This window comes from Pseudopipra pipra, chromosome 3 (genome assembly GCF_036250125.1).
Source record: "Pseudopipra pipra isolate bDixPip1 chromosome 3, bDixPip1.hap1, whole genome shotgun sequence".
Classification (NCBI taxonomy): Eukaryota; Metazoa; Chordata; class Aves; order Passeriformes; family Pipridae; genus Pseudopipra; species Pseudopipra pipra.
The window spans coordinates 10,033,059-10,049,183 of NC_087551.1; the positions used below are offsets into that span (position 1 = coordinate 10,033,059).

Sequence of the window (16,125 nt, forward strand, 5' to 3'; positions counted from 1 at the left end):
TGTCAGCATGCATAATTGTTAACAATTGCTATTAGAACATGAAAAGAAACGCTGTGTCAGGCTGTAATATCCCAAGAGTTCACGTGTATCATCTGCATATATAATGTGAATTCACTGTGCCAGACCTTTTCAGCTCTGCAAAAGTACAACTGGGCTAAAAATAACTCTGGCTCGTAAAAAGTTTGATGTTTGGTGTAGATAGTGGTACAAAATTGCTACTCGGCTCTAGATTGCTTCAGCAAAAATGACAAATGTGTTCAGATAAACTGTGGAGAGCAACAAACAACCGCCCTCAAAGGCTGTGTTGCGCTTTCAGACAAAAAAAATTCAGGTTAAAACTTGGTTCTTCCTGCTTCTGTCCCGCAGCTGTCCATCAAAACCAGCTTTCTCCCTGCGGTCTATCAAATATTTCCCTCACAAATCAATTTTACACATGATCAGCCCATACCCCTACTGAGCTGAACCTCCCCGTTAATTAAGTGAAGAAATTACCATATATATTATATTAATGCAAACATCATTCAGCTAGTAATTCACGGCTGATCTGGATAATGGAAAGGTTGAACACCCATTAACCCAAGCCAACAAAATGGGTTGGCTGAGAAATTCTAGCAGGTCTCATGTGACTCTTCCCTCTAACTGCAGCTCTGCGGTATCTGCTATTGTAATAATTAAAATCCTCCCGGTAGATCAATACTGGAATCTCTTTATGGGAAGTGCCCTGATGGAAATGTCTCAAGGAAGCTGGGGCTGTGGAACTCTGAAAAATTCATTTTTTTTATCTGACAATTATCACCACACTGCAGACTAATTCAACAGTGCACCCCTCTCACTCTGCTTTGAATGCACTGGAGATTGACATCTAAAAAACCCTAACATCTCATTTTAACAAATAAAGGCACTATTTCCACATACAGTTTGGAATTATCAGCAATCATGAAACCAGACAAAAAATTAATATACATTAAGCACTTCATCTTCTGATGGCTTCCTCTGAGTCTCAGCTATCGCAGCCTTCTCCTCATTTCCTCTCTTTGTATCTTCCTGTATTGATCTCTGCCTTTTCATCTCTTGAAAAAAGGGAAAAGACATGTAAAATTATTATAAAGCTTGATATTTATGTATTGAAATGTGGACTTACATTATCAGGTTTTCATATATTTATTGTTAAATATTATTAAATCATAAGATGGGAAAACAGGTTTTATATTTTCTCCTACCTGGTCTGCTCTCCACATATTGACTGAAAGACTGGAGCTGAGTTTTCCTGACAGTCGAGTCCTTGCTGAACACAACGGGATTTCTAAACCGTTCTGCTGCTTTTTGTGATCGCTCAGCACGATGTTCCTCTGTTCCATTCTGCTGGGAAAAAAACAGACACACAACAGTTTCTTTTGTTTACAAGCGGGAAGACATTAATTTGAAAGGTACGTTTTTGTGAGGGGACAGGACACAGCTTTTACAAAACTGGATTTCACAACTTGGGCTGTGGTTTATGTTGGATGAAGTATCAGCTGCGGGGAAAAAAGCAGAAGAGTGATTAACTTTTCCTTTTTTTTTTTTTTTTTGTTTAATGTGTGATGGCAACGACTGGCTTTTTGCTCTGTGGGCACCCTCCTGCAGAACTCTCCACTTCCTTACCAGCCAGACCTATTCATTGTGACAAGCATTTGCCAGCAATGCCGATTTTAAACAAAAAAATCCCTCCTTTGCACCTTTGCTCTGCCAAGCACCGCGCGTGCTGCTGCCAAGTCGCGGCGTCTCTGTCCCTGAACACGATCTGTATCATTTTTAAGCGTGTTGCCTTTAGCCTCTCTCCCAGCCCGGTACAGAAATCTGTCGTTTTCTGTAGTCCCATAGACTTGTATGACAAGAAGAACTAGTTTCTAATTTTATGCCCATTGAGATAAACCACTAATGCTGGATGAAGTCTAAAAGGTAGGATTATAATGCTACCCCACTGAACTGCATTTCATCAGCTATAACTTTCCAAAGCCAGATTTGTAAGTAAGCCCTTTACAGCTAAGGAAACTACAATTATCTTTTCCAGGGCTTCCTATGTTAATACTGGTAACAAATTCAAATGATTCTATCAACACCAAATATCCCAGAAGACTGAACCACTGTGGTGTGTGGAAACTGCAGATACCGAGGTGCTGTGTACCAAACAAATATTTCATTTTATACCTAATCTTTTATTATTTTTATTAAGTGTTTTGAAAGTAAATAGGGAAAGGCTAAGATGCATGACTAATAGCTAAGCCTGCTGAATGCTGAAACTGGTTATCAAAAGCTACCAAGACTTTGCCCTTCCTCTGCATTGAGACAATCGGTAATGAGGGAGTTCTCCAACGGCCTATTCTCTCGCCTCAAGGAGGCCGGGGATACACAATCCCCAAGGGAAGGTAACAGTTTATCCTTTTCCACAAACACAGAATGCCTCATTTAGAAACCTGTAAACTGCATTTTATTAAAAAACAAATCCACCTCAATGCCAAGAGCTCCATGAGAACAGATGGACACCATATATTCCTTATAACGCTGCCTTTCAACTCTTCCTTAGAAAAGACGCATGCAGAGATAAACTGTTAAGTTGCACCTTTTTGTGGAAGTACCTTAAAAAGAATCAACTCCTTCACAAAAGCTTTTTATAAAGAGAAATACCATTTTTGCTAGGTTAGGTGATACCAAATTACCCTAAGAGGCGGCCTGTGTGTCATTTCACAGAATTAAGCGTAAACAAGTATTGCTTATATCCCTGGATGACTTTTCAGCTGCACTAATCAGGTGGTTATGATTCTGGCTAAATAAAAGGTGGTTTCCTGTTATTAGCACAATAACCATCTGACAGCCTAAACCAGAGTCTTTACCAAAATAAACAAACATGACTAATTTTTTTAGGCCTGGCAACATGCTAAAATATCAGTGTGATTAGCTAGTAAATCCCATTTTAAGAAACCTTTTTATGACTGGGGACTTCTGCCACTTTACAAATGTATTCCTCTAAGCCCACTAATTCAGTTAGCCTTTTCAATCCATTGTATTATTCTTGGGCCAGCTTCATTTTGCATTAAATCCACTGCAGAAAGCTAAATTGAACGCAAAAATCAGACTTGATCCAGGCTTCCTTTTGTTCAAAGATAGAGACCGAAAGTCCTCTGCTGCTGCCACACACTTTCATCACCAATTTATAGGAACTGACAGTGTAAGGGAAAAGCAATGAAAGTCATTGTTTTGGGACTTCAAAGCATCTCTGTATCTGGGGAAGGAAATCCTTTCAGTCAGCAGCACTCTCCCCACAGACTGCAGGTGGGTGAAAAGTTATACCCAACTGGAAGTGCCCCAGAGCCATAGGGATATTAATGACATACAGGGACTATTTTAAAAAAATAGAATAGTAAGAACACAATGGTCTAATCAAGAAAATGAAATTGAAAATTGATTGGTGGGCACTTTATGCTGTAGAAGTGTCTGTTTTTCTCAGAAGCACTCATCAAGCACCCAAAGTATGTATGCCTTCAAAGTGTACCATGGCTTCATTTTAACGTAGGAAAAACAGAGGACCAGGACTGGGAGGGAAGCAAATCCCTGGGAGTCCAATCCTGCTCCCCTTTAAGTCAGGTAGAGTCTTGCTGCTGACTGCACCAGCAGCAGGATGGAGCCCGTGCTGCATTTCTGATATCAATGACAACCTGAGCAGGCAGAATTGAGAGATGCTTCTTATATCTGTTAGTGTTTTGCCAACGACAAGTACCATGATTAAAAAGAAAAAAAAAAAAGGAAAAAAGGAAAATGTATTGATTAATCAACTGGAAAAAACCCAGTGCATTGCAAACCATGTAACTGCACCACCATGAAGATTTTCTGTGTTTCTGACTCTGAAAGATTTGATAAGAAATTATTTTCCTCCTCACAAAATACAAACACTCAAACATAACACACAGGTATCAAAACAAAAGCATTAAGCAAAACTTACCTTAATGTCTTGCTCTGAGCTATCTGTTACAGTTTTCTGAGCAGCACTGGAGAGTGAATTTGCCACCTGTGGCTGAGCTTCTAGGAGCTTCTTCAGCTTCAAATCCATCAACTTACTGTTTTGTTCTGCTAAATATGCAAATACCACATACAACAGAGTGAGATGCATTTCAATGTGGAGTCACTACAACAATGTAGCAATTTAAAAGGTAGATTTAATTCACTTTGCTATCATTTCAAACTAAAAAAAATAAAAAGTAGAAGGAATTTTTTTTGTGACTGAGCTTGGTGCAGGTTTGTGTACAGTACAGAGATATTCCTAAGTTTTCTCAAAAAACATAGGTAACACTCAGCTGAATAAGTAAACATGCTTGCAGACAGCAGATGAAAAACACAGAAAGTCAGTAATGTTTAAAGTTACTCCCAGTGGGTACATGCCTATACTTTGGTATAAAAACACACTTAAAGAGCCATTTATTTTAAGACAATACCTAAAAATGTATCACATAATTTACATACTGATAACCCCTCAAGTTTATTAACTACTTATTCATCCTAAGGCTTCTTGGCACAGTTTCTCAACATTAAAATTTCAGTATCAAAAAAGGTGACTTTCTAGTAATAATTTTCTATGATTTATAGAATATATTGAAGCTGGGAGAGTCATAAAACACTTCAGAACCGCATCCATGGGACAGAGTCAAAGTCTGCTGAATCCCCCAAATTTTTATTATCAATTTTAGCAACTTGGATCAGAGCCCAAATAAATAATAGTTGAGAATTTTACCTCCCAGTAATGCTCATTCTGTATGTGCATGTTGACTATATGAATTTGTAACACACCTACACACATAGTTACCTACACACGTAAGAAGGAGAAAGGTGTTAATAACAAGCTGCTGCACAGGACTGTGGAGCTAACCATGGCTAGGGAAGCAGAAAAACACTGGTGCAGAAGCCCCCAGACATATACTTTACATGCAGCCCCACACGAGAAATCACCCCTGAACTGGAGTGAGTGCAGCATCACCCGCACATGTGGTGCACTTACACCTGGGCCTTGAGTCAAATGCAGAGGAAATAGCAGTTGGTATGTTTTCCTAAATGCACAACATGAGTTTTTCACCGCAGGCTGGTGACTTCTAGCTGGTGTGGAAAGTGGAGTCACGACTGTTTTGCCACACAGCTCCTTCCAAGGTATGGAGTACTCCAATTCATATTAGTCAAAATGTTTTTGGCATGCTGGCAACCGAATGGTGCCTGCCTCCACCAGCGACAGGTTGGGTTGGATTATGATGAGGGATAGTTTCCCTTTCCTCTGCCACACCCAGTCAGGGTGCCCTTAATTGAGGCTCACATGTAAGTACATGCACGTTCTCGTGGGTTTATACATAAACACCATGTAATAACTATGATATAAGAGGTTCACAACAGCATGTGGTAGAAGTGCTGACAAATACAGATAGAAGCAATATCTGAAACCACTAAGCAGTAAAAATAAAGTTTTCCCTTCTTGAGAGAGATGGGAGGGACTAAGATTCAGCTGGGAAAAACTAATTAAGATGGTCTATTAATTACCCTAAATGTGAAATGTCCCTTACAGTTTTACTTTTAGATGTTCCCAGGAGATTCAGCCTTCATTAGAACTTGATCTGAATTGGCAGAATTACACCAAAATCTGTGTGCTCGGATTTCTATCACAGCATTAGACTGCTTTCTGTATCACTCTTACTTGTCTATAACTTTGGCTTCTGTGCAGATTGAACTGCAAAATGATGTCTGAGTTTTTTTTCAGAATGTCTCTCCATGGTGGACATGAAGCATTGGGTAGTGGGTTTCCATCCCTGAGAAGGTACTTCTCAGGAAAAATACCCACAGAAATAAATGTTAGTAAATCACTGAGGCGCTGTGACAGGAATATTCACTTACTTATTTTCTATTTCTCCTAAAATGAACCAGTTTTTATTGGAAAATTATTTTACAGTATTCTGCTCTAAGTAAGCTAAATTCAAATGTTAGAAGTGCTAAATGTATTTTCTTATGTGCCTGGAAATCCTCAAATAGAAAAAAAATAAAGGATATAACTCAAATATTTTTGCATCCACACAAAACTAGAAAGTTCTATATACATAGCAGTGTTGGTTTAATTTCCAAAGAACGAACACTAAATTATGTTCTAATTTAATATATTAAATTAGCTTGGGCCCAGCTGGCATGGGCAGAATCAAGTCAGAGGGTGCTGAAGATGTTCTCTCTTGTAAGGACTGTTTCATGATGCAGTCCTGTGCTGGCCAGTGTTCTCCAGGCTTGAGATAACTTGCAGCGAGCAGAAAGGCCCTGACAGAGAAGCCCACCACAAACAGAGACCCTGGACACTCCCCAGGGCTGCCTGGATCAGGCAGACTTGTACAGAGAACAAACTCCTTCAGCAGCTCTCTGCAAGGAGAGGAACCTCTAATGGGTGGGCAATTCCTTTTGCGCCTTTGAAGATCTACCTCCTTTTAAAATAAGCATCTCTCCTGTAAGATTCCAACATATTTATCATCATATTTATCACCTGAACTCCAGTTCTGCTTGAATATTTTTGAAAGGGGGAAATAACACTCCTAATGCCCTAATGTATTAATAAAACCTCTATTATCTGAACATTATAAAGTAAATGGAACTAATTCTGTTCCAGTTTATGCCTCCATGCCCCCACTGGAGCTACAAGGTGTAAGTACAAGAGCTGGTCCTCGGAAGGACAGATACCAAGTCTACACGAACACAGAGAGACACATTTGCTCCTCTTCCCTGAGCAAATAGGCCAGGATGGCAGTGCAGAGAGTGGCAGCTGTACTCACCCATGCATTGCTCACTCCTCTGCCTACCTGGCACAATCCAGGTAGGGTGCTTTCAGGTGGCTCTGCTTTACCAATCTGGCCTGGGGTGCCCTTCCCCATCAAACAAGCAAGGGACATTTAAATCTGCCATTGTTGGAAATAATGATTTTGTTGATTTTAAATTTCAACTAAACATGAATGCAGAATATTAAGCACTAGGGTTTAAAAGACCCAAAAAGGCAGAAGGGAATAAATCTGACAGAGAGACAAGCAGCACAACAGCACTTTTATGATGATGGAGTGTTAGTCATGCAAAATACACAAAATAGCCATTATTTAAATTACCCGTTGAATCAAGGTCATTTTCTAGGTTAGTAAGTTCATCTCCACCTTCAGTAACAGAGCATTCAGGAACCTCCTCATTAGTATCTATCTCAATATTATCATCATCCTCATCCTCATCTGTAGGAACATACAGCATTAAGGTTAGTATTTTCATATGTACATGCAACACGTCACTAAAAAAAATGAATGCTTTAGAGAACAAGCTGAGTTATGATAAAAATGCAAATAACTGAATAAGTCTGAAAGGAGACTTCATTCTGTCCACTCATGGATTTATCTTTAAACTGATGCAATTCAATAAACACATGGGGGTCTCTGCTGGAAACTCCTGCTACAACAGAGTCTGGCCTCAGCAGTGGCTGTTCTTTGTGCTGAATCTCAGTAACTTGTGTTAAAATAATTTCCCCTAGGCTCCCAGCTCTCCATAATGCAGAATGGGTGCCAAAGGTGGCATGTGGCAGGTTCAGATTGGTCTGGCCAGCAGAAGAACTTGTGAGCTGCGGTCTCCTGAGAAAGGCAGCAGCTCCAGGTATTGAGCTCCCAGCTTGGTGGGACTTGCTGCTTCTCGTTTTGCACAGTATATCACAGAGCAGTGATCAGTGTACCTTGCCTAGGTTAAAAGTCTCCTATCACTTTTGATGCAAGGAGGCAAACTACCACCCGGAACGCCATCCTTAGTAAGCACCAATGTCAACTGTAGCAAGGGCACACTCACAAATTGCTGCTTTCACAGAATCACAGAATGGGTCAGGTTGGAAGGGACCACAGTGGGTCATCAGGCCCATCCCTGCTCAAGCAGGGTCATCCCAGAGCACATTACACAGGATTGTGTCCAGATGGTTCTTCAAAATCTCCAGCGATGGAGACTCCACAACTTCTCTGGACAATCTGTTCCAGTGCACAGTCATTGCACAGTAAAGAAGTTCTTCCTCATGTTCAGGTGGAACTTCCTGTGGACCAGTTTCTGCCCATTGCCTCTTGTCCTGTTAGCTGGCACCACCAAGCAGAGCCTGGCTCCATCCTCTTGGCAACCTCCCTTCAGATACTGACAGACATTGATGGGGTCCCCTCTCAGCCATCTCTTCTCAGGGATGAACAGGCCCAGTTCCCTCAGCCCGTCCTCATCAGAGAAATGCTCCAGTCCCTTGATCATCTTTGTCACCCTCCACTGGACCCACTCCAGGAGCTCCATGTCTCTCTTGTCCCGAGGAGCCCAGAATTGGACACAGCACTCCAGGTGATCCTTACCAAGGCTGAGTAGAGATCACCCTTAGGAATCATCTCCCATGACCTGCTGGCAGTGATCTTTCTAATACATCCCAGGATCCCATTGGCCTTCTTGGCCACAAGGACACACTGCTGTCTCATGGACAGCTTGTTGTCCACCAGGACCCCCAGATCCTTTTCCCCAGAGCTGCTTTCCAGCAGGTTGGCCCCCAGCCTGTACTGGTACATGGGATTGTTCTTTCCCAGGTGCAGGACCCTGCACTTGCCCTTGTTGAATTTCAGAAGGTTCTTTGCCCATCTCTCCAACCTGTCAAAGTCCTTCTGAAGGGCTGCACAGCCCTCTGGGGTATTGGCCACTCCTCCCAGCTTTGTATCATCAGCAAACTTGCTGAGGAGGCATCTGGCCCTTCATCCAAGTAATTGATGAATAAGTTAAAAGTGCTTTACTGCACTACTTTTAATCAGCACTGTTTGTAAGCTACATACACTTTAAATAAAAATTGTAATTATATTTTTATGGGATCTTTCTACCAAGTTTCTCAGAGCAGCTTATGAATATCACTCATAAATGAGCCCCATAATGTTTTATGAAGTAGGTGATTATTATAATTACAATTATGATGATGATGTAGGTAAATTATGGCACAGAAAGAGTAAGTAACCTGAGGAAGATCAAATAGCAAGTTCTGAATTGTGAAGCAGATCCCAGAAAAAATCCTGACTCACATTTTCAATACAAATATATAATGAAATTAAAGTACATAAAAGCTAGATTAGTACTTTCAAAGTAAGTAGATGCATTGTGTTTAATCACTTTTAAATCTCATATCAAATGCTATCTACACTTGTTCAGACTTACACAAACTTTTTTTCTTATGTATGCATGCATGTGTGCAAAAATGATAAAAAACAGGCTGGAATGTGTCTGAAGAAACAAGACATATAATGATTAAAAGAACTTTAAAACACATAAAATAGGAAAAAATACTGATTATAAATACAGAACATGGGTGCATTCAAATACCATATAAACAAAAAGGATCCTAAACACAGTACTGAGATGCCATAATCCTGAATACCAGAAGTTTGTACCGGCATTGGTGCTGATCAGTCACCATCTGTCTTGGAAACACATTAAACCTCATTCCCAGACCTGAAGTTTCCACTTTAGGCCCACACTGCTGTCATGAAGATCCTACAATTGTATGTTTTCTTTACGTCTTTACCTCCACAGGCTCCGTAATTCCCATTTTAGGAGCCCGTTAACTTTTTTAATGTCTACTACTCTTTTCTAACCTGGGACCTGACAGATGGTGCTTCAGGTGTACAAGCTGGTGGGTGGAAACACTCCTGACTCTGTGTGACACCCTTTCTGTTCCCACTTAAATTTTCCAAGGTGATCCTGTTGTTTCAGGTAGGGCAGAGGTAGGTGAACAAAGTAGAAGGGCACAGCGTGATCATCATGAAGTGGAAAAAGGGATAAAGGGTAAAAGGGTAAAAAACAGACTGAAAAGAAAACAGAGAATGGTAAAGCAGCAACAGCAACAATTCTGATGGTTTTTGAATTTCCTTCAAAGTATCTCTACTGTTTCTGATGAGGAGATAGACTTCCTGCATGACCCTAAATCCTTCAGGATGGTGTTTGAGAAATTCAGCGGCATTCGGGCCATGATCCTCTCAAACACACTTTGGAGCTCACAGGGGCACACTCAAGGCATGACTGGGCTACTGTGGACATTTGGAAGAGGTAGAAGAGTGAAGAGGGACACCAAATCCACCTCGAGCCTAGAAGCAGGCTTTTGGAATCACCCAAAGGAGTCAGCTCGCAAGGTCGGCTCACAACTACCAGTCATCCCATAGGATGCTGGATGTGTCAAAACAATCTAAACAAGATGACAGGGTTTAAGACTCCTGCATACTAAGGGAATGCTTATATTAGATTATTTGATTTTCTTTAATTTAATATAGCAAGATGAGGTCAGAGGCACTGCCTTTGACACCACCGTTTTAGGAAACAAAAGAGATGGGAAAGTCGAAGACACCAGTTTCTAATATCAGATAATGACCTGACCTAGTATTTCATTTAAAGTTAGCAGACTTTGACTGAATATGATTATCAGGACATTTACACTTTATTTAAAAAAAATCAATTAAAAGCAGTAATTGGAAGTAATTTCAGAAACTTTCAAATATCTTTAAAAATCTAGATTCCTTGATTGAAACTACTCTAGGTTTTTTTTTTTTCCCAGGGTTTTGTTCTTCCAGTGTATTAAAAGAGAAATGTGTTTAGGGAGCATGTTACAACAAGATTTTGCAATTATAAATGATAAAAGGAACAACATGACGAAGAGATAACAGATATCTTTTATGAAAAGAACAAATTGCTAATGTGAAAAACTAAAAGCACTTGGTCTAGAACCAGAGCACATATTTAGAAGAGGACTGAAGAACTGCTTCCTTGAAAAGTATGTAAATTTGAATCCTAGAAAGACAGCAAGGCTTTACTATGTCATGAAGAAATGAACAAAATAAAAGATAAAGGATTAAGTCCTTAACTAAACAGCACTGACAATTTACCTACACAGCATGGACTGTAGTCTGGGCTGGAGAGAGAAATAAGTATTTTTCGGAACCAAATGGAAATGGCAGAATGTTGGTGGGAAAAGATCCAGAGGCATTTTATAGCTCATATGTCTTACTATTCAGATTAAGGTCAAACTTAATTTGTGGTTAAAACTGATATTCTATTGACTTGGTTTAAGCTTGTCCACATGTGAACCAGTTGCAGTAGACTGCAACCATTTCTAAATTAAATTAAAAAGGAGAATTTTCATGGAGAAGCAAAATCATTGATGGGGACTGGATCACGTTACTGGGAAAAGCATGTGGAAGCTGCAACTGGAGTTGCACAAACAGTACTTGCTCTTCAGGGAAGATATTTCCAGCCTTCAGGATTGTCTCTGGGAAATCCTTCAGGCTTGTGAATATTGAGATATTTAGTTTATTTACTTTCAGGTACAGAGTTTGCTTTAAGGCTACAGGATGTGACAGAAGCCTCTGAACAGTAGTAATAAAGGCAACAAAGGTGGGGAATGGAAGAAATGCAGAGTTGAAATACTGGTTCCATGTACAAGAAATTAGATGTCAGGACAAGAAATTACAGCAGTAACTGCCAACAGATAGAAATACTGCCTTTTAAAAATATTAAATTGAGGACTTAACACTGTTTCATGAGTTGGAGACTTAGCATGATGAGTAAGCCTGTGCTACCACGTACATTCCCTAAAAATCATTGCCTCAGAAGGGAAATCTTGAACATATCCTGTTCTGTCTGTTGTTCCCTCCCTTCACTGCCTACACACCACCCCCAGATCCGAGCCACATCCTCACAAAGACGCCATCTCAAATGAAGGATGGAGATGTGCCAGAGAGCAAAGAAAGCACAACACCCACGTCCCAAAAGAGTAGACGGGTGTTCCACTGCACATATTCCTAGATAATATGTCAATTCCTTTGTCCTGTTGCTGCTAGGAAATTTGGATTTCTATCTTGATACTGTCCCTGGATCCATCTCAAGGCATCCGCTTATCGGCCTGAAGCTAGTAGGACATCTAATAAATTTGAAGCTGCCATCCCAAACCCTCTGGCAGTTGGCAGAAAGAAGTATTTTCTGTCTCACATGCCAAATAACCTATGGAAAAGACTGGATTTTGTAGCTAAGGATGTTGCTTATCCAGGAAAGTTTCAACTTGCCATAGGCATTTGAGTTTTTCAGACCATGATTAAATAAAGACTTTTAACAGAGAATATTGCACCAGTGCCAAAGCATGAAATTCTTAATGAGCATATAGAAACAATGAAAGAGATCACATTTTTACCTACATCCATTACTCTTTAAAAACTCCAGAATCCCAAAGCTGAAATGTCACTTTTCTTCTGAAATAATTGGACTGAGAGAGGAAAACTATTTGGTACATTCCCTTTTTGTAAATTGAAAAGTAATTGTAATCAATGCAGAAGAAGAGATTTATGAAGCATAATGGACAAGAAAGCTTGGAAGACATAAGATATAACAAGGAGCTTGTCTTGGGTATTCTACAGGGAGTACAAGACTATAACAGAAAAAAACCCTACTACCTGTGAATGCAGTTAGGGGCAAACATTCAGAATCCAGTTGTAATAAGGAGACTGTCCAATTATATCCTAATTTTTGGTGTAAACTCAAAAATGAAAAAAGACTAAACCCAGAAATAATTCTAATTAATTTGGTTTGTTAAGTGTTGGTGCCATTTCACAGAACTACCACATTTTAGAAGAATGAATTTCTTGAGTGGACATTTAGTATGGCACCTGACATTACCAGTGGTGTGATAGAAGTATGTGGAAGATGTGCCATCCTTTTTGAGGAGAGAAAATGCTATAAAATGCACATTGACTTGAAAAGGGCAAAGAGGAACAAAACAAGAAGGGAAATAAAAATTTTAAGTCCAAGAGAAGTTCAAATAGACTGGCCTAACTACAGTAAGGGCAAAGAAAAATCAAAGCAGGAAATACAAATAAAGGAGATAACTCAAAGCACATGCAAAAGTAGAAAGCTGTGAAATTGTTGCATGGATAAAACCCAACAGGTACAGTGTTGATAACTTTATAAGCGAGTTGTCTCCAGTACTGATACTGTCTCCTTTTATAACACTAAACTCTCTGGGTGCATATGCAATCTCCTTCTATAAATACATGTTTCTTTTAATATATATGCACAGCTACCTCTGAGACTGTTCACAGTTTGAACAAAGGGCAGGAAGAGCAATGGCAAAATACAGAGGAAAATACGAACAGGAAGGCCACGTCCCAGAAAGCAGCACACTGAGATATTTAGCAACACTGCAAGTGAGTCACTGTGACAAAACAGGGTCACTCCTGTGCAGCTGAGCACTCAGAGTACCTTACTTTGAGGGAAGATATGGCAGGAACAGCTATGTAAGGCATGATGAAACAGTGAGGAGGAAGTAATTAAATAATGTGGGATAGGGAATCATAAACCATGAAGAGGGATGAGGAACACCATAGTCTATGTAATGTCCAAGGACTGTGTTGTTTCGCTCAGCCTGTCTTACTGCCTCCCCACAAAGGATGTAATTTCCCTATTTATCACAAAAGAGAACTTGCTTTACTGGGTAAAACTGAAGATCAAAACCAAGGGGAGATGTACAACTCACTGCTTTCTTCTCAGTCTTAAATGGCACAGAAGTGTAGGGTTTAGGGTGCAATAAGACTGTATTTAAATATTTATGCATATAAAATACATAAAGTAGAGAAGAAATAAATATTTTTGTTGAATCTACATGCATTGTGAGCATAAAGCTGGATTTTCTTTACACTGCAGCTTACGATTACGTGTTAGTATGAGAAACACTATTTCCCCTCAGAATATGTAGAAGACATTAAAAGAACAAGAAGCCTGCACTGTAATGTGTGCTCAGCACCCATTTGAGTTTGAGTGACACTATATTACTCCAGCTCATAGCACTGGCAGGTATATGAATTTTAATGACATTTCAAAGTCAGTTTAATAACATTATAGCAATATTACAACTCAAAACCTGTAAATGCAAGTGGTATGTCAAAAGACTGCCATTTAAAATCAATGGTGGCCTCTTACAGGCCACCTTTAAAATTCTCTTCCCAAGCAGTTTTTTGAAGACATTTAATACAAAATAACTTTTCTTAAGTATTTCTATTGTTATTTCCCCCCAAAATTACGTCCATGCTCCTATATAACAATATATATTGAAGAGAACCAACAACCACAAAATTCTAAAAAAAACTGTGGGCAATGACAAATCTGTAAATAATGGGCCAATATGAGCTACTTGCTCACAGAACCTCTTTTTCTTTCAACCACATATATGCTTTTCTTGTAATTGTTGGAAATTAAGCGACACAACACTGATCTAGGAAACACATCTACAGCCAGGTCTTTTGATATGTTCACCTGCTGAACAACAACGTTTTGAAGTGTGAATAAAAGTGATACCCAAAAAGGTCTCTGGTTTCTAGGTTGCCATAGGAATAAGATACAAGGTTCCTCAGCTCACCTCCAGATGCCTTTGACCTTTCTTTCAACTTTTCTGCAGCCATTTCACTGTAGCTGGGAAGTTCTGACATCTTCACTCCAGATCGAGCTTCTGCTATTAGCTGACGAGCTCTCTCTCTCAGCTGCCGACGCCGCTCTTCATCTTGCTGCTAAGATATATTGAACAGTTGCCAACTCAGTAATTGACAGAAATGCAATTTCATTCTCAATCTGATCATCATGATAGGAACTGGTTTACAGCATGGTGCTTGGCCCACATTATAAATAGGACGCTCGATATCAGTTGGGTGTCACACCACAATTTTTAAAGACATCCATGCATCAGATTATTTTTTTAAAGCATTCCCCAAATTATTGCTGCATTAGAAACCTAATGATTTGCAATGTAAAGCTTTTATAAATTATGTTCTATAAAAATACCTTGATGAAAATTTGCAGACACTTCACTCTCAAAGTAATCACACTTAATGAGTGATTTGAGTGAAGTTTTACCGTGGCTATAAAATGGTTTTACTAAATTGAATTACTCATTTGAGTAGTATTCTCTCATAGAACTGAAATGAGAAGCCAGATGTTGCTCTTGGTTATCCAAGCACCAAGCTGACTTCAAAGTGTGATGTGGCATCAAATCTGAGACATGTTCTTTGACTTCAATGGATACTTTTAAAAAAAATAAATTAACGAAAATTACTGAAAGAACAATAGGTGCTCTCAGAGCAGAAAAGACTTTGAATCATTTAAAACATCCTACTAGTGGGGCTTTGGTCAGCAATTAAAGAGATCATACTGGAACCATGCCATGTCCTACTAAAGCTCGTAACTTAAAAGCACAATAATATATCAAATGCATAAAAAAGGAAAGTTCTGCAGCATCAAATTTTGTAAATGACTAACCCACCATACTAAAAAAGTCTTAATAAAAAAATGGGTTTAAACATATCTATAAGACTCCATGAAACCATAAGGGAAACCATTTCAGTTTTCACCTTGAACATGGGATTTTTTCAAAGTTAGGACTGTATTTCCTCACCCCTCTATATCAGAAATGGTCATAAGCACAACAAAGTCAGCACCAGGCTTTTAAGCCCAACCTGCCAATAATTTTGTAATATTGACATAATGATCTGGACAAATCCCAGGTACAGGCTGTTAACCTGAACTAAGTGAAATATAACAAACTGCCCAATTTTGGAGAGCCATCCTGGCAGCCTTCCCACCAACACAGAAATCTGAGCATCCCACACCTGCAGACGCTGGTGAGAGCTGCTGCTGAGTGCTATTTAGTTTAAGCAATCATTAATAAAACAAGCGCAAAATACTAATTAGGTACATTTTATCCATTTCCATGTAAATTGTTTGTTTGTAGCTATTTACTCAGCATTGTCCTCAGCACAATAGAAAAAATGCAAATGACTGAATCAGAATGCAGCCCTAATGGGACTTTCTGTTTATAACCATTAGCCCAGAGGTGTGCTGTAATTCAATCCTCAAGCAGCAAGATTTAGCCTCATTAACAGCTTGCATGGGCAGGTTACAACTCATAAAACCCTACAGTAAACAAAGTATATGGACACAGCACAATATCTCGCCTCTGAGTGACAGAGTCCTGATTCCCTATCAGATTGCCTGGATTTACTTTTCTCCTAATGTCCTCCCCTGGAA

The 16,125-nt window shown here is 39.5% G+C and overlaps 1 protein-coding gene across 18 annotated transcripts in view; it reads right to left on the reverse strand.

Moving 5' to 3' along the window:
• EHBP1 (EH domain binding protein 1) overlaps window positions 1–16,125 on the reverse strand; it is a 212,299-nt gene that overhangs the window by 38,518 nt on the left and 157,656 nt on the right. For 7 of the 18 annotated variants that reach the window (XM_064647676.1, XM_064647675.1, XM_064647688.1 and 4 more), the window contains 5 exons: window positions 14,465–14,612; window positions 7,143–7,259; window positions 3,977–4,104; window positions 1,221–1,362; window positions 964–1,070 (listed from right to left, as the gene is read on the reverse strand). In XM_064647676.1, the coding sequence (XP_064503746.1) occupies window positions 964–1,070; window positions 1,221–1,362; window positions 3,977–4,104; window positions 7,143–7,259; window positions 14,465–14,612 (642 nt within the window). The remainder of the gene's footprint in view (window positions 1–963; window positions 1,071–1,220; window positions 1,363–3,976; window positions 4,105–7,142; window positions 7,260–14,464; window positions 14,613–16,125) is intronic. The other 11 variants (XM_064647681.1, XM_064647684.1, XM_064647687.1 and 8 more) reach the window with 9 other exon arrangements.